This window comes from Anastrepha ludens, chromosome 5, assembly GCF_028408465.1.
Source record: "Anastrepha ludens isolate Willacy chromosome 5, idAnaLude1.1, whole genome shotgun sequence".
NCBI classification, from domain to species: Eukaryota; Metazoa; Arthropoda; class Insecta; order Diptera; family Tephritidae; genus Anastrepha; species Anastrepha ludens.
In genome coordinates, this window is record NC_071501.1 from 22269114 (window position 1) to 22296691 (window position 27578).

The following is a 27578-nucleotide window of genomic DNA, read 5'->3' on the forward strand; positions in this document are numbered from 1 at the left end:
TGAAGCGTAGACTGTAATAATATTTTAATAAACTTACTAAATATCCAATTTAAAATAGATTTATCTGTATTGCACCCCTTGGGAATGTAATTAGGTTTTTCTTTTTTTCGGTAATTAAAACGCAACGTCGCCGAATTGTTAATTTTCGTCATATCATTTGCTAAATTTACTGTCGCCGAAAAATCATAGAAAGTGACAAGGACAGTGAGAGAGTTGTAAACTGACAGTAAAAAGTATGAAGTGCCATTGTCTTTACAAAACTGTACCCTAATATGCAAATTGAAAACGTAGTTTCCTTTTGTTTACAGAATGTTTTGCCAAATGTACTCCAGCTGATCGTTTGATACAGTTACCAGAAATTAGCAGCAAAAATTTCTCTTTCTGAAACTGGCGACGGCTGATAGAGAGAGAACCTTGTTAAGTCTCTCAATTGTACTCTCTTTTACTAGCTTTTCGAGTACAAGAGCGATTTCCCGTCATGTAAAAATTTATGTAAATAAGTATGAATTGGTACTAACTATAGTAATAGCTCAAATACAACGAATACACATCAAATACATTTAATATTTTTAACACAAAAAATTACATAATAAATTATTATGGCAATTTCAATTTCTAGTCAATTATACAAGTTTAAATTGATCTACACCAAAGATTAAAATGTTTTGAATTTTATCCAACTAAACTGAAAGTATGCTCACAGAAATAAATCCACAAAATTAATCTATCCATTCAAATATATGGCAAATTACCTGCAAAATTGACAATCAGATGTAAAAACTGTTTCGAGAGGTTTTTCTTCATAGGAATTGCTTTGGTGGATTATTTTGGAGTTTTTGCTTTGCGCAACTATTATTAACGATATGAAGAAAAAACAAGGAAAAGAAATAGCTAATTTAATTACACAATTGGATGCTAATAATAAACAGTCGGAGGAAATCTGTAAACGACGTTTACTGAGGTCTCAAAAAATGATGGCAGCAATACGCATGCGAAATTCGATATTACATTCTATAATAAATAATAACAGGCCAAAGCGTCTATGAACACATGCTTTTTTCTTTATATGAATGCATAATTAATAATCTTTAACAAAAATTTTACTAGAATTATGTCTGCAAACTTGTTTTCTTTGCCGGTATCCATTTTATTTAGATTTTACTTTGATGTTTCTCTTTAAATTCGTTAAAATAATTATCGATAGCACCGGGTTGTATGTAAAAAAATTTGTGGCAATAATGAAGGATTATTTTATAATCTTAGATTTTGGGAAAAGAATTTTGTATGGGTAATCTCGCTCTTTAGTTACGGATTGGGCGTTAAGCACGAAAAAGTAAATAATATACTTATAAAGTTGATCAACTCTTTAATCGATAAGTTCCACTATATATCAAAGTAATATCGACTAATTTGTTATCTTCTTCTAATCACCAACAAATAATTTTGCAAAATAAAGCGTCTTTCGTCCATATTCGAAATTTGTGTATTGTATTATAAATACAAATAACTGTGGCTTAAATTGTGTCTCTCTTTCAGAAGTAAACTAGAATGTCTATCTTCGATAATGCTAATTCAGAAGGTCCCGGCTTTGTAGGCATACGCTTTTGTCAAGAGTGGTAAGTGCAAATGTCACGCCGAATTTTATTTATCATACATAAGTATTCATACATATATAAAATATTTTTTACATTATTTCGCAGCAATAACATGTTGTATCCAAAAGAAGACAAAGAAAACAAGGTTCTATTATATGCTTGCCGAAATTGTGACTACAAACAGGAAGCCGACTCAAATTGCATTTACGTGAACAAGATTATGCACGAAATTGAGTAAGGTTTAAATTTTTATATATTTTTCGAAATAAAAAACTTAACATGAATGCTCATATTTACCCACGTATCTATCTGCCCACAGTGAACTCACACACATAGTGCCGGACGTAATTTCTGACCCAACTTTGCCCCGTACCGAAGATCATGCTTGTCCGAAATGTTCACACAGAGAAGCAGTCTTCTTCCAAGCGCAAACACGTCGCGCTGAAGAGGAAATGAGATTGTATTATGTGTGTACAAATCAAAATTGTACGCATAGATGGACGGAATAAGTTATTTTTTATTGCATTTTCTATAAATTACAAAAACCTGATACAATTTTAAAGTAGACTTGTTGAAATATTTGAAATTCTAATGATGCATAACTTATCAATTGAATTTAATAAGATCTTATTTGTAAACATGGCATGAGTATTCATTTCATTTCTTCATTTTCACTATTGAAGAAATTTGTATTAAGTAAAAGAACAAATGTTCTACAGCTGATCGTCAGTAAATCGCAGATCGACAAGCAGCCAAAATGAGTGTCCACATACTGTCACAGTTGTAAACAACCGGAGAAAAAAAAAACAATTTTCCATTTCCTCTGTGAATGCTCTGCCCTATGGAAGGACAGAATGTTAACATGTTATGTTCGAGAGTTTTGAACAACTGTCTGGCTTAGGTGTCAACAACCTAATAAGTTTCCTGAACAGCACAGACTGGATATAGTCATACCTAAAATAACCGTTAAACGAATTGGTAACGAGGATGTGGCAACAAAATGGTGCGGAAGCGCTAATTGAATTCTGGACGAATCACCACTTAAACCAACCAACCAAAATGACAACCGTTCCCCCGACAGTGGGTTCAACGTACCGAAACGACCCGGTCAAGGATTGCCACTCCAGCAACACTCCTTGTATTACATGTATGGGGAATGTTTTTGCTGATACAACAACAACAACAAAATCTATGCTAAAACTTCTAAAGACTCAAAAAATGTTTTTCCAGCCTTCGTAACGGTTTGGTGGGGAGTGTCTTAAAAAAGTATTATAATTCCATATCTATAACGGACTTAACTTGTAACAGAACTTATGGCAGTTTATCTACACCTGGTCGATATCTATTCTCGTATGAAATGCATTATAAGCGAAACCATACAAGTTGGTAGCAGTAGAACAGCTCTTCGCTTTTTTTCTTGGTAGTTGGTAGTTAAAATGTGATCTATTTTTTATTGTTATTTTGTTTTTTTCTGATTGAAATTTAAACATTCAAACCAAAAATTTGCAAAAACATACATAGTAAATCTAAATCAATAATGATAGAAATGTTAGAATACAAGGTTGCGCCTTCCAAATTTACTGTGTCGTTAGAGCTCATGAATAAACGAACAAAAAGGAGTGCAATTAATTATTTGTTTGTGAAGAAGAAGAGTAAGCGAAATCAACTAAACACAAGAAGTTATACGCACACGTATACACTTTCTTGCTACGGCCTCTTCGGTATGTAGAGACATATTACGTTACGCTTTCACCATTTGACACACGGCACTTCGTTTTCATTAGTTTTTCCACGTACAACACATTTAACAAACATGTAAATGTTTGTTTGTTTTGCTCGGAAAAAGTACCTCCAATCTGATCACCCTTTATATACAGACATGCACACGGCAAGTTTTTAATGATTTCTAAATAATCTTAAGTAAATCATCATCATCATAAATTCATAGAGTTCCAGTGTGGAACATAGGGTCAGTAAAGTAAGTAAATAGTGGAGTATTAATAGTAGAGCAATTGCTCTTATATTATATCTAATATTTGGATAAGATATTATATTTATATATTATATTATATTTGCTTAGCAGCAGCTGAACATAGCCCCGTGCAATTTCGCCTATTCAGCTGAAAAGAAAAGTTATTTATTTCTGTCAATAAAAAACTTTTCCGTTATTTTGTTATAGATGATTTTGTTAACACATTACGTCCCGTTTGCACACATTTGTACTTTTCATTGAACTTCTCGAAAATCCCGTGTACACATATTTGAGCGTTTTGATGAATTTGAACTCAAGCGTTAATTTCACATTGTTTTCATTTTTAAAGCTAAATAATCGCGTCTGATCTCAAATTTCTCAAGAACTCTTTCACATGAATTTTCATTTGCCCTGTATGATTTCTCTTTGTCTATTATTTAGTGTCCCATGGTATTTCGCATAGTTTAGCACATATTTCAAATTTGGTTTAAAAAACCGTTATTTGCTATATAAGAACGATTTATTTGCAGTTTTGAGTATAACACGACGTAAACAAATACATATAAACTAAAATTATTTTTAGAAACAATTTCAGGCAAGGTAAAAAAAATTGTTGAAAAACTGTTGTTATACAGAATACCGTTTTACATACATATACACATATTTATTGAAATTGAATTTTATTACAAATTGCATATTTTTGAACCCATATGTCTACAATAAAGTGAAGCATGGATGAAATGAAAAATATATATTTTGAAGATAATTTTGTGTATATCCTTTCAGCCATTCCCAGCGAATATGCAAGAAGTGATGAGCCTTATGATTCTGTAATTCCCGCACCAAGGCAACGAGTAAGCCGATGAAAATTTGGATTGGTCAGAAACTGATGCCGAGAAATCTAAAGGATTTTGAAGGTGTTTCGGGAGGGAAACTATTTTCAGAAAATCGTGGCAGCTTAGAGGGTGTAACATTGCTTTTTATTGGTGACGATCTTTTCTCTACTATATGTGAAGAAACAAATAAATATTACTCCCAAAATCGTCACAATTATAAAAAAGTGAAGCATACTGCAAAGTGGCATGACGTAACTAATAACGAACTGAAAAAGTGGTTTGCCCTGATAATAATTATGGAGTTGGTAAGAAAAAACTCTATAGCTGATTGCTGGTCAACTCACCCTCTGATTGAAATGCCTATTTTCCGGACAACTATGACCCGTAATAGATTCCAGCAAATTTTGACCTTTCTTAATTTTTCAGAAAATTCTATTATACCATCAAATTCAAATCGTTTAATCAAAATTCAATATATCATCGACTACTTTTGTAGAAGATTTATGGAGATCTACACACCCAACCAAAATTTATCATTAGATGAGGGTATGGCGCAGAAGCGTGGACGATGACAACATCCGATGAAGCGACGCTTGGAGTGTTTGAGAGAAGGATTCTGCGCAAGATTTTTGGACCTTTGCACGTTGGCAACGGCGAATATCGCAGACGATGGAACGATGAGCTGTATGAGCTTTACGACGACATAGACATAGACCAGCGAATAAAGATCCAGCGGCTACGTTGGCTGGGTCATGTCGTCCGAATGGATACAAACGCTCCGGCTCTGAAAGTATTCGATGCGGTACCAGCTGGTGGTAGTAGAGGAAGAGGAAGGCCTCCTCTGCGTTGGAAAGATCAGGTGGAGAAGGACTTGGCTTCACTTGGTGTGTCCAATTGGCGCCGGTTAGCACAAGAAAGAAACGACTGGCGCGCTTTGTTAAACTCGGCCAAAATCGCGTAAGCTGTTATCGTGCCAATTAAGAAGAAGAGGTTATGATTCCATGGCGTGGTCGTCTAAAATTCAGAGTATGCAATCCCCTGAAAATAGTCAAATTTGGAATTTTATATGGAATATATTATGCGAATCTAAAACTGTATCAGTATCTATCATACTATCCTAGTTAAAAAAAAAGGACCCTAAAAGTTACAATGTATCCACGATAACGGCTTTTAGGATCCATAAAACAACACGAGTTGATGCAAATTTTCAGCGATAAGGCCAACAAATTTGTTAGAAGGAATTGTCGCGTCTGTTCTGCACACAAAATAAGAAAAACAAGTGCTTATACGAGTATGTATGTGTAAATCTTGTAAAGTAGCATTACACATTCAAAAATATCATACCAATAAAACGTACTAAGCTGTTTAATTATCCATGTACCAAAATTATTAAAATATATTATCATTTTAAAAACAATTGAACAATCGGCCGCCGTAGCCGAATGGGTTGGTGCGTGATTACCATTCGGAATTCACAGAGAGAACGTTGGCTCGAATCTCGGTGTAACCAAAATTAATAAAAACATTTTTCTAATAGCGGTCGCCCCTCGGCAGGCAATGGCAAACCTCCGAGTGTATTTCTGCCATGAAAAAGCTCCTCATAAAAATATCTGCCGTTCGGAGTCGGCTTAAAACTGTAGGCCCCTCCATTTGTGAAACAACATCAAGACACACACCACAAATAGGAGCTCCTCGGCCAAACACCCAAAAAGGGTGTACGCGCCAATTATATATTTACATATATAACTTCTAATTGGTTAGGTTAGGTAGTGACTAGTTGCCCAGAGAGTGGGCGGACTTGGACGAAAGAAGTTTGGTTCATCCTTTGTGATGCCATTGCAAGAGGGGAAAAAGAGGTGAAGGAAAAAAGGACGAAAGAGAAAGGGTTGGGGAAGTTCAGTATTTGTGGTCTACGAACGGTGACTAGTCTGCGGTTGTGTTAAACTCTTTATGCTGCTGATGAAGTTGATCAGATTTTTGTTTTCAATACGTGCTATATCAGCAGGCGCAGAAAAGAAGTGAGAACCAAGATGCTTGAATCTTAGTCCCACGAGAGCTGGGCAGCTGAGGAGCAGGTGCTGAGATGATTCCACCTCATCCTCCATACAGCTGACGCAAAAGGGACTCGAAGTAATTCCGAGTCTTACGGAATATATAGCCCGCGGACAGTGCCCCGTGAGGATGCCCACGAAATTTGATCGATAAGTTTTTATCACCCTCAGAATATCCCTCGAACGCCTCCTAGCCAAACGTGACCAGAAGGACTTCGCGACCTTACACGTTCGTGTACTTGCCCAGCGCTCGCTGAGTTTGTGCAAAGCGCATCCTTCCAGGATTAGAGCGTAGGTTGTCAAGGGGATCCTGATCCTATCCTTTCGCGGGCACACTACCTCACTTGCCTGGCCTTCTAATTGGTTATAATTTTGATAATTTGAAGCTGTTTTGTTCAAATTTCTGAAGCTAAAAAGCATTTCAAATATAATTGTTTTTGTTTTCTTTTTTTTTTTTGTAATTTGCCCCGGTACCAGAAGAAAGGCTTTTAGAAAGAACGCCGGGAGATAATATGTTAATGAGTAATATTGTTGATTACAAGTCTGTAAAATAACACAAGTTTAGCCTTTTCCCCAAGTATGTGAAGAATTTTATTATATTATAATAAAATTATTACTTAATTGTCATTGTTGCTATAATTATAGGGCAGTCCATCTAGCGCTGTTAGTTTTTTTGTTTATGTTGGTTTCTGTAATCTGTTATTTTAAGATGAGTAGGGGATTGGCCTTCTGCATCCGATCCTGGATCCGGGGCTGCCGTACTGCCTCCAGGCTGGCATGGCGTAGGGATTTCCCCCTCGCTTGTAGGAAGGTTATCCCGCCTTTCGTTTTAAACAGGGGACGCCCTGTGAAGGAGAGGTTGACATTTGGGAAGGAGAGGCTATGTATTCGCGTCACCATCCCCATTTCCTCATCTTCAATATTGGATGACGAGCACCCCCGCTTGGAATTTAATTCAGCTTTAAATAAAATACGCATGAATATTTCTCAATGAGTTAACCTTACTTGAATATGAAATATAAATTCATTTAAATGACTTCCAAGGCTACTTTCACAGTAATCCATTCCGTACAATTTTGTGAGTTTCGGCGCTTATATATGTCTCATAAATGGCAACTTTGATTCATATTTCAACTCCTGAACTCCTGAACGTTGGCGCAATATTTATCCATAACGGCACCCCACGAACAAACAACAACCTAATGGAGTCCAATCGCAGCTCTTGGCCGGATCATTTAGTGCAATCAAAAAGCGAGCGATTTTGTAAATATCAAGCCATAAACTAAATTTCTGTGTACCACGGATGATATTTTAGCCAAAGTAAACAAAAACTGTCTTTCAAGTTTCAAGCTCGTTTAAATTCGCTTCTGTTTGCTTAATTTTGTATTGCTTTCCCTTAGATATTTTTCGTTAAGTGAGTAAAGAAGTGACGAGTGAAGGGAATCTTATTAAAAGAAAATATGCCTTAATTTTGTTGATATTGTGGTTTTTTTTTTCAATTAAACCACGAAATTATTATACACAAATACACCTGCATGTGTGCTAGCGGCACTTACTCTTGGAGTGGTTAAATATTGAAATATGAGTTTGCGCGACCAGACGCAAATCAAATAAAAAAATAAATAATTGGCGCGTACACTTCTGTTAGGTGTTTGGCCGAGCTCCTCCTCGTATTTGTGGTGTGCGTCTTGATGTTGTTCCACAAATGGAGGGACCTACAGTTTCAAGCCGACTCCGAACGGCAGATATTTTTATGAGGAGCTTTTTCATGGCAGAAATACACTCGGAGGTTTGCCATTGCCTGCCGAGGGGCGACCGCTATTAGAAAAATGTTTTTATTAATTTTGGTTACACCGAGATTCGAACCAACGACCTCTCTGTGAATTCCGAATGGTAATCACGCACCAACCCATTCGGCTACGGCGGCCGCCAGACGCAAATCAGATAATATAAAATTAGACAATATATAGCAACTTAGCGATTGGATTGCTTATACGCAAACACATAATATCACAATCTTATAATATTGATCTTCCAATACTAAAAGTATGTCTAATAGAAGTGTGAGCGCCTTTACTACTACTTGACCAATTTGATTCTAACAAATTGATAGAGCAGCTCTTATTCTTATGAACATCGGCTTTTTTTGACACAGGTTTCATCCAGAAGAGCTTCTCAGATTTTCGGAAATCTAATACAAAAGCATTAAGAAATTAGAATTTTTTCGTTTGTCTCTAAAAGTTTTAGAAAAAGTGTAGAAAAGAGATGCCACGCCATACGAGAGCCTTAATAGTTATTAAAAAGAAAGCATCAGCCTGGAACACAAAACGCACCTTTTCTGTACTTAGAATAAATACTCGTATACGCAAGAGTTTATTAACTACGATAAGATGGGAATCTGTCTCCACAACCAGATCCATTTTGTAAGAAAAGATTAAATTTCCGCAATACTTTGTGACATGATAAGATAGCTTTAGCTGCACGAGTTTTTTACCGAAGACGATATTTTCATAATCATATATATGTGTGTGTGAGTGGATGTACCTAAAAGGCATATGGCACTTGTGAATACTAATCTTTCACGTACAAATGTCCCCAAATTCAATTGACTAAGCAAAATTTTGGTATAAAAATAGGTGGTGTTAGAAATTCTTTTATATTGGTAATTTGGTATATCATCAGAACAGCCATGAAGTCAGTGATCGTGTTACTACTCGCAGTTGCAGCAGGTATGTGATTTAACGCCCAATACTAAACAAAAACTGTCCTGTACTCCTTTACTTATTTTACTTGGTCTCTTTCAGCTGTGGCCATCCCTATTTCCGAAAAAAGGATATCCGGTGAAGGTGGTTGGTATGTGCCACAACTGGATGGATCCTTGCAGTGGATGACTGAGGAGGAAGCCGAGGCATTGAGCGAAACACCAACCGGCCGTAGCACTGCTCAAGTTTATTACTATTTGTACACGAACGAGAACCCTACCACTGCAGATATGCTTGTTACAGATGACACCGAATCTTTGCAGAAATCCCACTTCAATAAAAATAATCCCACAAAAATCATTATTCATGGTTGGCAATCCAACGCAAAATCCGATTTGATAACATTGATCCGTGATGCGTATTTGTCCAAGGGTGATTACAATATTATTGCAGTAGACTGGAGTGACAAGGCGAAAAATATTATTTATTCTAACGCGGCATCGCATGTTGCTGAGGTTGGTGCACAGGTTGCTGGATTTATTGACTTTTTATACCAAAAAGGTGGCTTATCATTCGCGACCTCGCATGTAATCGGTCACAGTTTGGGTGCTCATATATCCGGTTATGCTGGAAAGAATGTGAAATATGGAACCATTGAGCGAATTACAGGTTTGGATCCTGCCTTACCGTTGTTCAGTTATGACAAGCCCGCTAAGCGTTTGAGCCAAAGTGATGCCAATTATGTTGAGTCTATCCAAACTTGCGGTGGTAGGTTGGGTTTCTTGAAACCAATTGGCAAAGGAGCTTTCTATCCCAACGGTGGCAAGAGTCAACCTGGTTGTGGCATTGATCTTGTCGGTACGTGCGCCCACTCACGCTCATACATTTACTACGCTGAAGCTATTGGCAGCGAAAATTTCCCATCTATGAAGTGCGGGGATTATGGAGAGGCTATTAGCAAGTCTTGTGGTGTGACTTATTCTTCTATTCGCATGGCCGCCACCAGTAACTTTGTCAATGGTTTTGGTGAGTTCTACGTTCCCGTAAACGAAGTGGCTCCCTATGGCAAGGGTGAATAAATCTTGCACAAATTTCTCTGATGTTCAGAATAAAAAATTATGAATATACTTTAATAAAATAATATTTTTGAAAAATATTTAAATAACGTTTAGATTTGAATTTAATTTTGACTTAATTTTTAAAGTTAGAATTCCATAGCTTTCCAAACACTAAAGATGTGTACATCCAGCAGAGCTGCTCTATTAATTTGAATTGAATGTAAACATGCGTTCTAATCGGCAGATCTGTTGGTCCTCCATGTATGTATGTGTATGTATGTATGCATGTTTTTAATTTAAAAATTAAGACACTATGACTGATAGACATTCTATTAGTGTCTTACGCGCATAACAATACGACATCCTTATGAATACCCCAAATGTGGTTTGTATGTATATGTGTATATATGTATATGTTTTGAGAAGAGAAATGTTAGGAATATATTCTGAAGTACCTCAAGGAGTATCTAAGGGAGTTGATAGCATAATAATTCGACTCCAAGTACATATCACTGGTAACACAATGGAACCTAGAGGTCTAAGTAAGATCTTTTTACAGATCAGCCAGTACTGCCTAACCTAACCTTCTCTCTTGGAGTTTTTTCTCTCCTCATAGTATCTTTTTTTGCGTTGTTTTCCTGCGGAGACTTGTGGCTCAATTTGAGAAGATTGTGGTGATGTATGTATATACGAGTATATACCTATATATGTATATGGGTGGTTAATGCAGCTGCTTGGGGAGATAGTGGCGGTGATGGTAGAGATGCTGCTGTGGGTAAGGATGATTTTAGGAGTAGGTATGATAATTTCTTGCGGCCGCCGTAGCCGAAAGGGTTGGTGCGTGATTACAATTCGGGATTCACAGAGAGGTCGTTGGTTCGAATCTCGGTGAAAGCAAAATTAATAAAAACATTTTTCTAATATCGGTCGCCCCTCGGCAGGCAATGGCAAACCTCCGAGTGTATTTCTGCCATGAAAAAGCTCCTCATAAAAATATCTGCCGTTCGGAGTCGGCTTGAAACTGTAGGTCCCTCCATTTGTGGAACAACATCAAGACGCGCACCACAAATAGGAGGAGGAGCTCGGCCAAACACCTAATAGAAGTGTACGCGCCAATTATTTATTATTTTTTTTTATGATAATTTCTAAGAGGATGGGAAGGTCTTAAGTAGATGTGCGCAGATGGACGGATGTTTGTGGATACAGCAAGCTTGTAGAAAGAAGCTGTGTAACGGATCTGGCCTGGCTGTGACGAAGATGGTGTTGGGGGAAGTTTAAAAATTTGTTGTGTGTTGTTTTTGATGCTGCTGATTGGTGAGATGATACGGTTACTGTTACTAAAAGATGTGGCACTATCAGCCCTTTTACTGGCACAGTGCCGAAATTAAGAGTGTGATTATTGGCAATCAGCCAGCTATTGACAAAAATCTCTTCGATCTATTCAATATAAGGGACAATACATGGAGTTCGAGTACATCCGGCGTCGTCCTTCGCGCACTTGAAGACAGACACCAAAGGTTTGGAAGGGTCCTATGGAAATTGTATTTCTATATTTAAGCAATTTCAAAAAAAAAAAAATAACACTTAAAATGTGGGGAAACCCTGTGCTTATGCCCCCCAAAACGTGAGCATAGACATTTCTTCATTCCAGGAGTTTCTTCTCTTTCCGTGCCCAGTAGCTCTTTAGCAAACTTTCGGTTGCCACCACTGTTCACACCTTACGTTTCCTTTAAAAAAATAATTAAAAATAATAATTAAATACTTACCTTTTAGTATCTGTTGTCATTTTATTATCTAGTTGTAGTAGTATTAGTTATGAAACTTGTCAAATATCAGAAAAGAGAGCTGGCTGCATTGAAACCAATGAGTTACGCCAATTTTATGAGGTAGATATAAACATTATCGCCGGCCGCCGTGGCCGAATGGGTTGGTGCTTGACTACCATTCGGAATTCAGAGAGAGAACGACGGTTCGAATCTCGGTTTAAGATCAAAAATAAAGAAAAAGTTTTTTCTAATAGCGGTCGCCTCTCGGCAGGCAATGGCAAACCTCCGAGTGTATTTGTGCGATGAAAAAGCTCCTCATAAAAAAATATCTGCCGTTCGGAGTCGGCTTGAAACTGTAGGTCCCTCCATTTGTGAAACAACATCAAGACACACACCACAAAACAGGAGGAGGAGGTCGGCCAAACACCCAAAAAGGGTGTACGCGCCAATTATATACATATATATTATATATAAATAATCATAATCGCTTGCGGTGGATCTTCCTTGATAACTTTGTTATTGCTTTCGCATGCAAATTTTTTGTCAAGTTGGACGAGTAGAGAGATAGCGAGCAGAGAAGGGGCGAGTATAAGAGGCCTATTATATATATATACATATAAGCAATTCAATCGCCAAATTGCTATATATTGTCTAATTTTATATTATCTGATTTGCGTCTGGTCGCGCAAACTTATATTTCAATCTTTAACCACTCCAAGAGTAAGTGCCGCTAGCATACATGCAGGTGTATTTGTGTATAATAATTTCGTGGTTTAATTGAAAAAAAACCGCAATATCAACAAAATTAAGGCATATTTTCTTTTAAGAAGATTCCCTTCACTCGTCACTTCTTTACTCACTTAGCGAAAAATATCTAAGGGAAAGCAATACAAAGTTAAGCAAACAGAAGCGAATTTAAGCGAGCTTGAAATTTGAAAGATAGTTTTTGTTTACTTTGGCTAAAATATCATCCGTGGTACGCAGAAATTTAGTTTATGGCTTGATATTTACAAAATCGATCGCTTTTTGATTGCATGAAATCAGCCGGCCAAGAGCTGCGATTGGACTCCATTAGGTTGTTGTTTGTTTGTGGGGTGCCGTTATGGATAAATATTGCGCTAACCATCTAGAAACCGTTCAGGAGTTGAAATATGAATCGAAGTTGCCATTTATGAGACATGTGTAAGTGCCGAAACTCAAGAATGAACTACTGTGAAGTTATAACCCTACGTAGAAATCATTTAACCCTCCGTTGGGCTCCCGGGTCTGGCCAGACTTTTCTGCTCAATTTAAACGTGAATTCAACAAGTTTCTATTATAGCTAACGACTTGAGCTTTTAGATAGCTTCCTAAAATTTACGTTTCTTTCGATTTATGGATATAACCCTTTCAAAAGGATTCTCGAATAGGACGAAAAAAGGCCACACCGGGGTGCCCAACCGAAGGTTTTAAAAAAGGTGTCCAACGGCGGGTTAAATGAATTGTGTTTCATGTTCAAGCAAGGTTTACTTATTGAGAAATATGCAAATCCAAACGCTAGTCCATCCCCTATAATTGTAGCACCAATGGCAATTCAGTAATATTTTGGAAGTTAGTATGGTTGATTTTTTTGTTTTTGTCGGGACAACTAGCAAGTACACCACTTAGACAACATTAAGTCCATTGTACCGCACTCGGGTTCCCTTTTTAATTTTCTTTCACTCTACTCGACCTCTGAAGAAATCTGAATAGAGCTTGTGGTGCCAAGGAGCCAAGGTGGTCGCTTCTTAACACATCACTGCCAATGATCTCAAGCTTGATTGGAGCGAAGGCCACGCAGATGCACAGAAAGTGCCGTCCCATCCTCCTCTCCACATGCTGGGCATATTGCACTGTCTGAGATGCCTACATTTTCCATGGGCGAACCATAGAAAGCGGCCCGTCATCAGCCGAACCAGCTGCTTGCAGTCAATTCCGCTTTTGTCCATATGCAGCCTCTCTCAGCCTGCTAAATTCGCTTGTGGGTTGAAGTAACTCGTTTGCTAACCGTGGTTTTGATGGCGGCAAAAGCAAGTGGCAGGACGGGGCCAAAGAAGTTGGCCTCAGAGCCCATCCTAGCTAAAGAGTGAGAGGTCTCGTTATCCGCGATATCCACGTGTTCCGGATCCTATGTTAGCTTCATAAAAGTATGTCTATCGACATAGTTCATCCTCGATTTACAGGACTCAACTACCCTTAAAGTGGTTGGAGGGCTGTCTATGGCCATGAACGCAGCTTTGCTGTCGCTGCAGACACATAAAGGTCTGTCTCTGCACCTGTTTTCCACAACAAAGTTCATTGCTTCTTGAATAGCATACACATACATACACATACTCCCCTTGAAACACAGATGCTTACATTCCAAGGGCAAAGTGTAGTTTTGCCCCGCGGATTCCACGTAGGCACCAAGGCCGGAACCGTGATAGGTCCCGTAGCCATCCGTGAAAATGCGAAAACAGTGTTTACCGGGTGTCTAACACACATTGTTCTAAGGCATTTAAAGAAATGATCCCAAAACATACAACTTTGTTAAAAGTTTCCTGACAAATATTTATGGTCAGGACAAGGGGCTCTTTTTCCGAAAGGAATTCTAACTTTAAAAATTAAGTCAAAATTAAATTTAAATATAAACGCTATTTAAATATCAAAAATATTATTTTAATCAAGTATATTCATAATTTTTTATTCTGAACATCAGAGAAAGTTGTGCAAGATTTATTCACCCTTGCCATAGGGAGCCACTTCGTTTACGGGAACGTAGAACTCACCAAAACCATTGACAAAGTAACTGGTGGCGGCCATGCGAATAGAAGAATAAGTCACACCACAAGACTTGCTAATAGCCTCTCCATAATCCCCGCACTTCATAGATGGGAAATTTTCGCTGCCAATAGCTTCAGCGTAGTAAATGTATGAGCGTGAGTGGGCGCACGTACCGACAAGATCAATGCCACAATCAGGTTGACTCTTGCCACCGTTGGGATAGAAAGCTCCTTTGCCAATTGGTTTCAAGAAACCCAACCTACCACCGCAAGTTTGGATAGACTCAACATAATTGGCATCACTTTGGCTCAAACGCTTAGCGGGCTTGTCATAACTGAACAACGGTAAGGCAGGATCCAAACCTGTAATTCGCTCAATGGTTCCATATTTCACATTCTTTCCAGCATGACCGGATATATGAGCACCCAAACTGTGACCGATTACATGCGAGGTTGCGAGTGATAAGCCACCTTTTTGGTATAAAAAGTCAATAAATCCAGCAACCTGTGCACCAACCTCAGCAACATGCGATGCCGCGTTAGAATAAATAATATTTTTCGCCTTGTCACTCCAGTCTACTGCAATAATGTTGTAATCACCCTTGGACAAATACGCATCACGGATCAATGTTATCAAAGCGGTGTTTCCGTTGGATTGCCAACCATGATAATGATTTTTGTGGGATTATTTTTATTGAAGTGGGATTTCTGCAAAGATTCGGTGTCATCTGTAACAAGCATATCTGCAGTGGTAGGGTTCTCGTTCGTGTACAAATAGTAATAAACTTGAGCAGTGCTACGGCCGGTTGGTGTTTTGCTCAATGCCTCGGCTTCCTCCTCAGTCATCCACTGCAAGGATCCATCCAGTTGTGGCACATACCAACCACCTTCACCGGATATCCTTTTTTCGGAAATAGGGATGGCCACAGCTGAAAGATACCAAGTAAAATAAGTAAAGGAGTACAGGACAGTTTTTGTTTAGTATTGGGCGTTAAATCACATACCTGCTGCAACTGCGAGTAGTAACACGATCACTGACTTCATGGCTGTTCTGATGATATACCAAATTACCAATATAAAAGAATTTCTAACACCACCTATTTTTATACCAAAATTTTGCTTGGCCAATTTAATTTGGGGACATTTGTACGTGAAAGATTAGTATTCACAAGTGCCATATGCCTTTTAGGTACATCCACTCACACACACATATATATGATTATGAAAATATCGTCTTCGGTAAAAAACTCGTGCAGCTAAAGCTATCTTATCATGTCACAAAGTATTGCGGAAATTTAATATTTTCTTACAAAATGGATCTGGTTTTGGAGACAGATTCCCATTTTATCGGAGTTAATAAACTCTTGCGTATACGAGTATTTATTCTAAGTACAGAAATGGTGCGATTTGTGTTCCAGGCTGATGCTTTCTTTTTAGTAACTAACTTAAGGCGCTCGTATGACATCTCCTTTCTATACTTTTTCGAAAACTTTTTGTGACAAGCAATAAAATTGTAATTCCTTAATGCTTTCGTATTAGACTCCCTAACTTGTGAGAAGCTCTTCTGGATGAAACCTGTGTCAAAGAAGCCGATGTTAGCAACAATCAGAGCTGCTCTGTTAATCTGAATTCAAAATGTCAATGTGCAGACACGAACCTCTTACGAAAGGACATTAAGTTTGTTTTTCATAACAAACTTACAAAAACCTCAGTTCAGCGGACGCGAACTCTTCATAGGCGGACATAATTAAAAACTGCTCACTCAGTTACTTTTGAAAAAATACATACACATTTTTGTTTGAATGTTATAATATCATATATGTATTTTATTCAAGTAAGAAATAGTTTAGAAAATTTAAAAGTTCTGAAATTAGCTATCCTCCCTTTGAGCGGGCACACACCGCCAGTCAACTTTTGTCCGCCCAAGGGAGATTTCCCTGTATTTTGAGTAAAATAAATCAGCTTTGGCAAAATCTGTTTTATTTTTTTTTATTTTTGCACCAGTCCGAGAAATTTTGTGACAGACCTTATACAAACATGTGTAGGTAGCAAGATTTTCCCTACAGAGCTGTTGAAATGTAAAATTAAAATTACTTTTATTATTAAAATGATTAAGCGCTCGAAAGATGCAAAAGCGACATCACGATCGTTATCTCTATGCTCGATTAACTTGACGAAAACTTACCACTTGCTAACGCTTGGCGAAAAGAAGGGCCTCTTCTTTTAGCCAAGAATTAGTATGTGGCGAAAGATGAAGCAACTGGTACAAATGAACATATCGCACCCTAAATACAAAAGGGTCACAACTCAAAATGTACCATCTGCTCAAATATGAACGAGACGTTATCAATAAAACGGTCCGCGGATGACATATGGCAAAAATCAATTTTTTGTTTTTTGGTAGGACTGTTATAAGCTTACATGGCAAATTTCAGCGTGATGTGTCACATAGTTTGTTTTCTGTGCTACTGTGAACAAGTCAAGCTGGGAGTGTGGAAAATTTTGAGTTGTGACCCTTTTGTATTTAGGGTGCGATATGTCGGCAATGCGGGAAGAGACCTGCCTTAAATTACGTGTGTTGGTAAGGCACTGCGTCTAATGAGCTATAGGCATACTCGGTAGCGGCGAATCTTATTCAATAACTTTATTGTTGTTTTCGCATGCAAATTTTTTGTCAAGCTAATCGAGCATAGAGCTAACGAGCGGGAAAATGGCGAATCGAAGAGGCCTGAAGAGCCTTATGTAAACCTATCAATCACTAAAACCTGATAAATGTATACATTTTATTTCTTGTTTGGCCACGTAGAATTTTAGAACGCGCAATTTTTAAAATGTATAAGTTTTTCTAGTTAGAAGGCGGAGTTTTTGAACGCAAAATTATTAAATGCCGAGCGTTGTAAAAATATTGTGAAACTGTAAAAAAGAATATAAAGGTTTGTAGTTATTAAAAAATAATGCGTGTATTTATTTTTCAGTCGCACTTTTGCTACGTAGTAAGAATGCAATGGCTAAGAGAGACATCAGATATAGTTTGAAAAAGCCATTGATAGCTCGTGGGAAAGTGAAGAAGAGAACTCAGTGAAGGTAATAACAATACGTAATGGAGCCAGAAAGTGAAGGTTTCGATAGATACTGTTAGTGGTTTTGCGGCAGATGTAAAAAAATGAACCAAGTCTTGTTATTGATAAAGTGGATTTTGTACGAGGCTATACAAGTAAAAAAATTAGCGAGGATGTAATCAAGAGATTCAATGTTACTCGTATTCAATATAAGTACGGAAAACCAATTAAATTTGCATACATTGGAGACTTGTTCTATATTTGGGTGAGTAATTCGGAAGGCTTTGCCGCAAAAACAATTATGCATAACTTCAACGCTTTAGAAGGCAAACTCGGGTCTCCATTTTGTCGCCAATTGTTCAATATATTTGGCCCGCGCAAAGTGCTGAGTTGTTTAAGGTAATATTCGAAGGTTTTATCGATGACTTGTGCAAATTGTCTAAAAAATCCAATGAATTCAAGAATAACTTGACATCGCAAAATATTGAAATGGATAAAGTTAAAGCTAATTGGGAAAAACTGTGTACTAAGCACAACACAGGCTCGAGTATTTGTATGAGCGATACAAACCCAAATGTATGAGGTATAAAAGATTTGACAACTCAAGTCTCGCCGGTCAAAATTACGCCAACTGATCTGCAACTCAAAGGAAATAAATTGGTTGAAAGTGAATGCAAAAAAATTTGCACAACGCTCACGCGTTGAGCGTTATAAAGTTGACTGGCTTCAATATAGCAAATAATGGCATTTCTTTGTATTGGTTGGGGAATAAGTTCGTAGCGTTTTTACCGAAGACTTTTTATTTAAACACTAGCATCACCCAGTGGGCTTCGCACCACCATACATAAAATGTTTTTTTTATATCGCAAGAAATTTTTCATATTAAGTTTTCTTTATAGAGCTCGTAAAATGTTTAAACAGTTGAATAAGTTGATTTTTTTCATTCAACATACTTTCGAAAGATGTCACAATAGCCTTTTTTGTACTTTTTTAAAATTTGATTGTGGTGGTCACCTATATACAGGTAAGGTGAAAGAGCCGATAAAAACTTGTAATTAAACTTTGATTCTTTAATTTCCATTTCAATTTTTTACGCTAAATAAATTATGCTAAAATAAATAAAGTTAAAAATGTTTTTCCAGTTCCTTGAATGCTCCAGTTTTTATTATATTTTCGCCCAAAATTAATATTAACATAATACACTTACAACCACAACAGTACAACAGAAACGCTCATAAGCGGCTGTGTATTTGTTATTGTTTTTCCCATACAGGCATTTCGTATGAGAGGAAACCATTACTTACATAAAATATCATAACTCAGGCACGGCTGCACCGATTACAATCAAACTTCGAACAAACGACCTCCTCAAAGATAGAAAAGAACTCTAAAATTTTTGTGTCAATCGGTTCGGCGGTTCTTGAGTTATAAGATTACCAAGGAAATGTAATATATAACGACACCATGAAATAACCTAGGATCAGCAGTGTGGTTAGGAATTTCAGCTGATATAAGGCTATCGATTTGATCCGGAGTTATTTTATGTACCAGCCAAATTAGTATATGTGCGTGCGGCAATCCCCTTTTCTGCCATTCGATGGAGTACATATGGCAACGCACCTCCCCAAATACATATAATTTCACAATTAAATCCATAAGTGCTATACATTTTTGCCGAAATGGATACTCATGTGGTTCAAACACATCCTAGGGTTATCCAGGTCCACGTTTTGGTCTATATCTCGAGGCCCTAGTTACGGAGGGGCATTAAAAATACTCTATACTATAGAATCATCAACAGCTTCCATTTGCTACCCATATTGTACAAACACATCCTAGGGTTACCCGGGTCCACGTTTTGGATAATATCTCGAGACCCTAGTCACGGAACGGTATGAAAAATACTCTATACTATAGAAATCATCAACAGCTCCCATTTGCTACCCATATTGTACGAACACATCCTTAAGTTATCGGGGTCCACATTTTGGGCAATATCTCGAGACCCTAGTCACGGAGCGGCATCAAAAATACTCTATACTATAGAATCATCAGCAGCTTCCATTTGCTACCCATATTGTACGAACACATCCTTAAGTTATCGGGGTCCACGTTTTGGATTATATCTCGAGACCCTAGTCACGGAACGGTATGAAAAATACTCTATACTATAGAAATCATCAACAGCTCCCATTTGCTACCCATATTGTACGAACACATCCTTAAGGTATCGGGGTCCACATTTTGGGCAATATCTCGAGACCCTAGTCACGGAGCGGCATCAAAAATACTCTATACTATAGAATCATCAACAGCTTCCATTCACTACCCATATTGTACAAACACATCCTAGGGTTACCCGGGTTCACGTTTTGGCCTATTTCTCGAGACCCTGGTGTCCGATTCTTAAAATTTTAAAACACAAACCATCTACTGAATAGTCCAAACAAAGCCTAAAAGTTTGGTTTGGATAGGTGAGCCCGTTCTTGAGTTATAAGATTACCAAGGAAATGTAACTTCTTTTTATATATATAGAAGAAACAATAATTATATCAATAAGTTAATTAATTACAATATATACTCGCTGTTTACAACCTCTTTCCAACTCTAGACCAATTTTTTTGATTTTTCCGCCAAAAATCGCCTGGTCGGGTGACAAAGAAATTGTTGAGCTAGTTTTTAAGGACCTCTTTGTTATAGAAGGTAACGCTCTTCATAGGGTTTGAAAGGGAACGGAGAAGATAGTAATCGGTCGGTGCAAGGTCTGGAGAATACGGCTGATGCTGAAGGACCTTCCATTCGAGCTTTGACGACTTGTGCCACATGGGACCTGGCGTTGTCCTGAAGGAGAATGCTTTGACCATGCCGATCAGGTCTTTTTAGTCGAATAGCTTCATTTCCGCGATGTAACTGGGCAATGTAGAGCTCCTTGTGCACCACATCCTCCCAGTCCCACCAAATACATATGATGAACTTCTTTGGATAAAGATCCGGCTTGAATTTCGACTTTGGCGTATTTCCTGGAGCCGTCCATTTCTTTCTTTGCTTCATATTGACGTATACGTACGATTCGCGCGTGTTGCTTAATGGTGGGCGAGCTGCTGGGAAGCAATTTGAGGCACCCAGCTCGTGAGGCACCCAGGCTCCCAATTTATCGGCAAACCCCATTGAATGAAGGTCATTGAGAAACGTTTTATGATCGCAGTTCATTTTTTCTGCCGATTCAAACCATTTCCGTGCTGTAGACTCGCCTAAGACACCTTCTCCATACTCGTCGCAAATGTCCTGGGCTGTTTCGGCAGCTTTTTGACCTCGATGAAAAACAAAGAAGAGCAGGCGTCGAAAATGTTGACTTTTGCCTCCTGAGTATTTCATTTCTAAGTCTCAAATCTAATACAAAATTAAATAACTGAAAAATACAATTAATATAGCTTTGTAGAGCAGAAAAAGTTATATCGAATGAATACTTACGCTTTGCCAAACAGCAAACAAATCGTTGTAAAATGAAAGAAAATATAAAAACGCTATGAACTTATTCCCTAGTTCAATATTTCATATATTATAGTATGGTACAAATAGGAGTTTTTAGCAGAAATTGTCTAGTTAGAAGTAAAACAAAAAAAAAATGGCTTAAATTAATCCAATAACTAGATTTTGTAAAATAATTTTTGTATTGAAAACATATCGCGAAGTTGCGAAATTTTGCCAATATGAAGCTAGACAGAAGTTACCTAAGCAAAAAGGGTTTTTGTTGTTGTGGTTGTGACAGCATTAACATTACCCATAAATGTTGAGAAATGTTGCTGGAGTGACAGTCTTTCGTATAGAACTCCAGGTTGTTCCGGTAACGTTGTTTTTGTTGTTGAAGTGGTTGAGTATTTCTACAGAAATAATCCTTTTTTTGTTTCTAAGTCGGATCCATTCTGTGAGATAAAATTATAGTAGCAAATTCTTTATCTCGATGTCTGAGATCTTATTAATTTGCTGTAAGAAAGGCCTTCCGAAAGAGCGAAGTTGTGCCCTAGCTAGCCCTGGACATTCACATGAGTAGTGGAAAGAAAAGACTTTCCTTCACCCCTTCCGCTTGACAGCTTCTGCAGATGTGATTGAAAGGGAGGTTGAGTCTGGCTGCATTATCCGCTACCTTCCAATGACCTGTAAGGGTTGCAATGATGCTTGAAATGTTTTGGTCCAGAGCATCCTAAGGTAACGTAGTACCGACTGCCGTGCGATAGGCAAATAGGGGCATAATGAATTATTTTATAGAAGAAGCGGACTCATCCCAAATTAGTAACAAAACTAAACAGCTTTTTTACTTTCCTAACAACCAAGTGCACGGGTATAAACATTGCACTCAAATTGCACAACCACTGGAGCAAAATCTGCCTTGACCATAAAATTTTAAAACAAAAATAAACTCCTTAAGTGAAGTTAAGTAATCCAGCCTAGAAAAATAATGCGCCCCGGTTGTTGTATTTGTTGGCATGCACAATGAAATGTAAAAGAACATCAGTAAATGTTTTTCTGTACGCTTAATTTATTAACTCGTAATGAATGACAAATAATGATGATTGATGAACTCCTAATGATGACAAATAGTTACCAGTTAATCAATCATCATTCATTTACTTAAGCTAATTTTATCATTATATAAATGATAATAAAAAAATAAAATAAAAATATATAACTTTTAAGCTAAAAAAAACAAACCAATACTATATTCCCGACTAAAAAAACGCAGCATTTATATATATGCCAATAAGATATGGGTTGTAAAACACGAGAGGCGCTGTAGTTGGGCAGTTGGAAACCTGTAAGCGAAAAAGGTTTACTTGTTAAATAGTAACAGTCGATCGGTTTAAACTAACGTGTTTACGTCTGTATGACGAACTTGCGCAGGAAGTGTCGCTACACTGGGGAGGAAGACATTTAAATCAGCACGGAAATAACTTAATTAGTGTAAAATTATAATTTATTTATGAAATAATTCGAATTTACTAAAATACGTCTTCAAATTCACGAATTCAGAAATTCAAATGTGAGCGAATGTGAAAAAATCGAATAGCAATGATATCAACGGCTATGTTTGTTCCACAAATTTTACTTTTCCTCCACTTTTACTCAAAATTTCTAGAGTTAGCAACACAGTTTCTTGTTAAGGGAGTCGCTTTGACAAGAGGGAACGAGAAAGCTGCATATTTTTCTAACCTTTTAAAATTTAATAATGGACTAATAGCATGCAAAATCATTTTCAATGATAAGGTCGTTTGCGTATCGATTTTTATGTACAAATTTATTTTCATTTTGAAAAGGTTATTACAGGGTCCGGCACTCGAAGTGTAACCAATTAAAACGGCTTTTTGGAAAATTATTTTTATTCAATTCAAAGTGAAAAATGTGTGAAAATAATACAAAATTAAGAATAAATTTACTTTTGCTCGATATCCACCTTTCGCCTTGACTATGGCCTTGAGATGGTCCAGAAACGAGTCGTAAGCTGTCCGAATGTGACTTGTAGGTATTTTGGCCCACTCGTGGGCAATGCCTTTTTTCAGCGCCTCGAGCCTGGGGAATCTTTTAGTTCGGACCTTGCTCTCAAATGGCCCAAAGAGAATAATCCATCGGATTCGTGTGTGGTGAATTTGAGAGCCATTGTGTGGACGTTATGAATTTCGGAACGTTGCTTTTAAGTCATTATTGGTTCACCCGAGCTTTGTGAGAGGACGTCGAGAGTCCTGTTGAAACGTTCATGGTCTGACCTCGGCATTGTTTGTCTGCCCACGGCTTCAAAGCAACCGCCAGAATACTTTCCCGATAATATTTCACATTTACCTTGACGCCAGGCTCGATGAAAACGATTGATCGATGACTCAAATTCTCCTATGAACGGTCGGTCAGATAAACCCTATCGTTTTGGGACTTTACGAATTGCTCAATATGAAAAATGTTCTCGTCAGAAAACACAATGTTCGAAAATTGAAAGCTTTCGATCAAGCATGCAACTCCTTCTCTCTCTCAAGTCTGACTTGTTGCATCTTTGGTGTGAGATGATGGGTATTTTGGATCTTATAAGGCTTGACTTTAAGATAATTTTTCAGTATGTGGCGGATGCTACGGTCAGATATTTTCAGTTATCTCGCCATTTGATTGGCATTTCGTCGGTGATTTCGCTCAAGAACCTTCTTCTTCGCTTTTTGAACCATTCTTCACGTTGCAGTTTTGATGAACACCTCCGTGACATTTCGTGATGATCGGCATCAGCTGCGCGAGCTTCCTGAAGTTGGTTACACTTCGAGTGGCCTGTCTACAGGACCTTCACAGAAGACTTCAAGATGGGGTCGGGAGTCGGATCAGGGGTTTTCTCTAAATCAGTTAATTTATCTATTTCTATCATTTCACGTGATGGTGCGATAAACAGAAACTTAATTGGCTTGAAGGTGGTCGAGCTCACGAACAATTGCTGGTTGTTTTTTTTCCAGGCAAATATAATGAAATCACACTTTTACGTTTGAAATCCATAACTGATTTTCTTTTTCGCGTCCACTTTTGATGTAAGCGGTTTGCGTCTAGCCACGCGAGAATTGTAGTTCTCTTCATGTAATGGTCTCCGGACCGTTATTGGATGAATATCCTTTCCCATCTCTTTCTTAACTCGAGTTTTTTACCGAAGACGATATTTTCATAATCATATATATGTATGTGGCATATGGCACTTTTAAATACTAATCTTTCACGTACAAATGTCCCCAAACTAAATTGGCTAAGTAAAATTTTGCTATAAAAATAGGTACACGAGCAATTCGTTTATATTGGTAATTTGGTAATTTTCGAGAGAGTAGCCATGAAGTCAATGATCGTTTTACTACTCGCAGTTGCAGCAGGTATGTGATTTAACGCCCAATACTAAACAAAAACTGTCCTGTACTCCTTTACTTATTTTACTTGGTATCTTACAGCTTTGGCCATCCCTATTTCCGACGAAAAGGTATCCGGTGAAGGTGGTTGGTATGTGCCACAACTGAATGGATCCTTGCAGTGGATGACTGAGGAGGAAGCCGAGGCATTGAGCGAAACACCAACCAGCCGTAGCACTACTCGGGTTTATTACTATTTGTACACGAACGAGAACCCTACCACTGCAGATATGCTTGTTACAGATGACACCGAATCTTTGCAGAAATCCCACTTCAATAAAAATAATCCTACAAAAATCATTATTCATGGTTGGCAATCCAACGCAAAATCCGATTTGATAACATTGATCCGTGATGCGTATTTGTCCAAGGGTGATTACAATATTATTGCAGTAGACTGGAGTGACAAGGCGGAAACTATTAATTATATTGTCTCGGCGTCGCATGTTGCTGAGGTTGGTGCACAAGTTGCTGGATTTATTGACTTTTTGTACCAGGAAGGTGGCTTATCATTCGAGACCTTGCATGTAATTGGTCACAGTTTGGGTGCTCATATATCCGGTTTTGCTGGAAAGAATGTGGAATATGGAACCATTGAGCGAATTACAGGTTTGGATCCTGCCTTACCGTTGTTCAGTTATGACAAGCCCGCAAAGCGTTTGAACCAAAATGATGCCGCCTATGTTGAGTCCATCCAAACTTGCGGTGGTAGGTTGGGTTTCTTGAAACCAATTGGCAAAGGAGCTTTCTATCCCAACGGTGGCAAGAGTCAACCTGGTTGTGGCATTGATCTTGTCGGTACGTGCGCTCACTCACGCTCATACATATACTTTGCTGAAGCTGTTCGGAAGGATGATTTCCCATGTATGAAGTGCGGTGATTGGGAAAAGGCTGTCGAAAATAATTGTGGTGTGAGTTATTCTTCAATTCGCATGGCCGCCCACAGTAACTACGTCAATGCTTTTGGTGATTTCTACGTTCCCGTAAACAAAGTGGCCCCCTATGGCAGGGGTGGATAAATCTTGCACGAGTTTGTGTGATATTCAGAATAAAAAGTTTATGAATATACTTTAATAAAATAATATTTTTGAAAAATATTTAAATAACGTTTAGATTTGAATTTAACTTTGACTTAATTCTTAAAGTTAGAGTTCCATAGCTTTCCAAACACTAAAGATGTGCACAGCCAGCAGAGCTGCTCTATTAATCTGAATTCAACTTGTCAACGTGCGTTCTAATCGGCAGATCTGCTGGTCCTCCATATATGTATGTGTATGTATGTATGCATGTTTTTAATTTCACAATCAAGACACTCTGACCGATAGGTATTTTGGTCATGAATAAAATTCTTCTGTAGTGCTCACTTCACTAACTTTAAACGATTCGGAATTCCGGGTCCTTTTCACGCATTTCAACGACCCAATCAGTAAAGACACGACGTTGTTGATGATCGGCCGGCTTGAGTTCTTGTGTTAACTGGATTTTATAAGCCTTAGAGAACGGCGAGGAATGGATAAACTTGGGTTTTCTTCAATACTTTCGGAATGTTTTCGGCTGTTCTTGAGCGACGTGCGCGGGCTTTATTCTTCACATCTCTAACTTGTCCCAACAGCTCGAATTTTTTCACCAATTTCTGTATTGCGGTCCGACAAGTTGCTTTGGGATGACCCAAAAATGTTCGAGTGTTACCATATTCATAATATTTCCATAATGTAGGTCCAATAAAATAACTGTTTATTTGAATTTAATGTTTTATTAATACTTTGTGTATATTGCTTTAAGATGAGATCTACATCTCCTATAAGTAACCGTGCCACAGTCGAGCAACTCACTCAAAAATTTCTTTTGCAGCTTGCCGCTCCACTTTGGTCATAGGAAACCTCACCTCAGAATTTAATTGAATTAACTTAAAGGTTACAAGATTTTTCTGTTTTTTAGTCGAAATCGCTATTATTCTGAAACTTCTAAGTTAATTGTGAAGCTGAGAAGTTAGGTGCTCAGCAGAGTCTGGAGTTAACCGGAATAGTTTTTTGGAACTTTCCTGCAACCAAATGGAAAGGATTATTCCCATCACGGAGCAAATATCGCTCCACTGTTTGAGGGCTCCCTACCTCCTTTTCACGCAATAAGTCATAAGCCATAAGGCGGCCACCGTAACCGAGTGGGTTGGTGCGTGACTACCATTCGGAATTCAGAGAGAACGTAGGTTCGAATCTCGGTGAAATACCAAAATGAAGAAAAACATTTTTGTTTTCTAATAGCGGTCGGCAGACGATGGCAAACATTCCAGTGTATTTCTGCCATGAAAAAACTCTTCATAAAAAATATCTGTCGTTCGGAGTCGGCTTGGAACTGTAGGTCCCTCCATTTGTGAAACAACATCAAGACGCCCGCCAAAAATAGGAGGAGGAGCTCGGCCAAACACGTAAAAACGCCAATTATATTTACAATATATAGACATAAGCCTCTTTTTCATTTAGACGGCTTGTTTAAGCGAGTAGAAAAGTGAAGAATAGAGAACGATTAATGATTATAGATACCGCTATGACATTCCTCCAGCAAATGGGCGACATCATACATAAAGGCGTTTTCAATTGGCGCGGATCGATTTTGGCGCCCTGTGGCAGCCATTTTGTTTTGGTGACATCTGTCAAATCTTTTGTTTATTATTCAATTGTTTATGCCATCCAATTTCTTATGGCCCATATTGAACCATATGGACCTAGACGACATGTGGTCAGGACGGCGCTACGTGCCACACAGCAAACGCCATTTTATTCCATTTCAACATCTACCCGCCTTTATTGAAAAACCCCATACATACACGCATGACGTGAATATACTA

At 38.0% G+C, this 27578-nt stretch overlaps 3 protein-coding genes and 1 pseudogene across 6 annotated transcripts; 3 read left to right on the top strand and 1 right to left on the bottom strand.

The window, feature by feature from the left end:
- The first annotated feature begins 1410 nt into the window (after positions 1-1410).
- On the top strand, positions 1411-2235 carry LOC128863395 (DNA-directed RNA polymerase II subunit RPB9). The gene is made up of 3 exons (XM_054102527.1): positions 1411-1616; positions 1701-1829; positions 1915-2235. The coding sequence occupies exons 1-3, from the start codon at positions 1549-1551 to the stop codon at positions 2102-2104; spliced, it is 387 nt and encodes a 128-aa protein (XP_053958502.1). The 5' UTR covers positions 1411-1548; the 3' UTR covers positions 2105-2235.
- A 6866-nt stretch (positions 2236-9101) lies between these two features.
- On the top strand, positions 9102-10265 carry LOC128863660 (phospholipase A1-like). Its single transcript, XM_054102920.1, has 2 exons — positions 9102-9183; positions 9259-10265. The coding sequence occupies exons 1-2, from the start codon at positions 9144-9146 to the stop codon at positions 10233-10235; spliced, it is 1017 nt and encodes a 338-aa protein (XP_053958895.1). The 5' UTR covers positions 9102-9143; the 3' UTR covers positions 10236-10265.
- A 4448-nt stretch (positions 10266-14713) lies between these two features.
- On the bottom strand, positions 14714-15836 carry LOC128864117 (phospholipase A1-like; annotated as a pseudogene).
- Positions 15837-22536: 6700 nt separating this feature from the next.
- Positions 22537-25830, top strand: LOC128863911 (phospholipase A1 VesT1.02-like). 4 transcript variants are annotated; one of them, XM_054103329.1, is made up of 3 exons: positions 22537-22632; positions 24607-24700; positions 24776-25830. In XM_054103329.1, exons 2-3 carry the CDS (start codon positions 24661-24663, stop codon positions 25750-25752), a joined length of 1017 nt encoding a protein of 338 aa, XP_053959304.1. In that variant the 5' UTR covers positions 22537-22632; positions 24607-24660; the 3' UTR covers positions 25753-25830. The 4 variants fall into 4 exon arrangements, with proteins under 4 accessions (XP_053959304.1, XP_053959303.1, XP_053959306.1 ...); XM_054103328.1 differs by having other exon boundaries at positions 22583-22778; XM_054103331.1 differs by having other exon boundaries at positions 22629-22645.
- Positions 25831-27578: the final 1748 nt, after the last annotated feature.

Coding starts and splice junctions, on each gene's coding strand:
- LOC128863395 (XM_054102527.1), top strand. CDS start 1,549: ATGTCTATCTTCGATAATGCTAATTCAGAAGGTCCCGGCTTTGTAGGC. Junction 1,617..1,700: donor ATACGCTTTTGTCAAGAGTG/GTAAGTGCAAAT, acceptor ATTATTTCGCAG/CAATAACATGTTGTATCCAA. Junction 1,830..1,914: donor AAGATTATGCACGAAATTGA/GTAAGGTTTAAA, acceptor ATCTGCCCACAG/TGAACTCACACACATAGTGC.
- LOC128863660 (XM_054102920.1), top strand. CDS start 9,144: ATGAAGTCAGTGATCGTGTTACTACTCGCAGTTGCAGCAG. Junction 9,184..9,258: donor ACTACTCGCAGTTGCAGCAG/GTATGTGATTTA, acceptor GGTCTCTTTCAG/CTGTGGCCATCCCTATTTCC.
- LOC128863911 (XM_054103329.1), top strand. CDS start 24,661: ATGAAGTCAATGATCGTTTTACTACTCGCAGTTGCAGCAG. Junction 24,701..24,775: donor ACTACTCGCAGTTGCAGCAG/GTATGTGATTTA, acceptor GGTATCTTACAG/CTTTGGCCATCCCTATTTCC.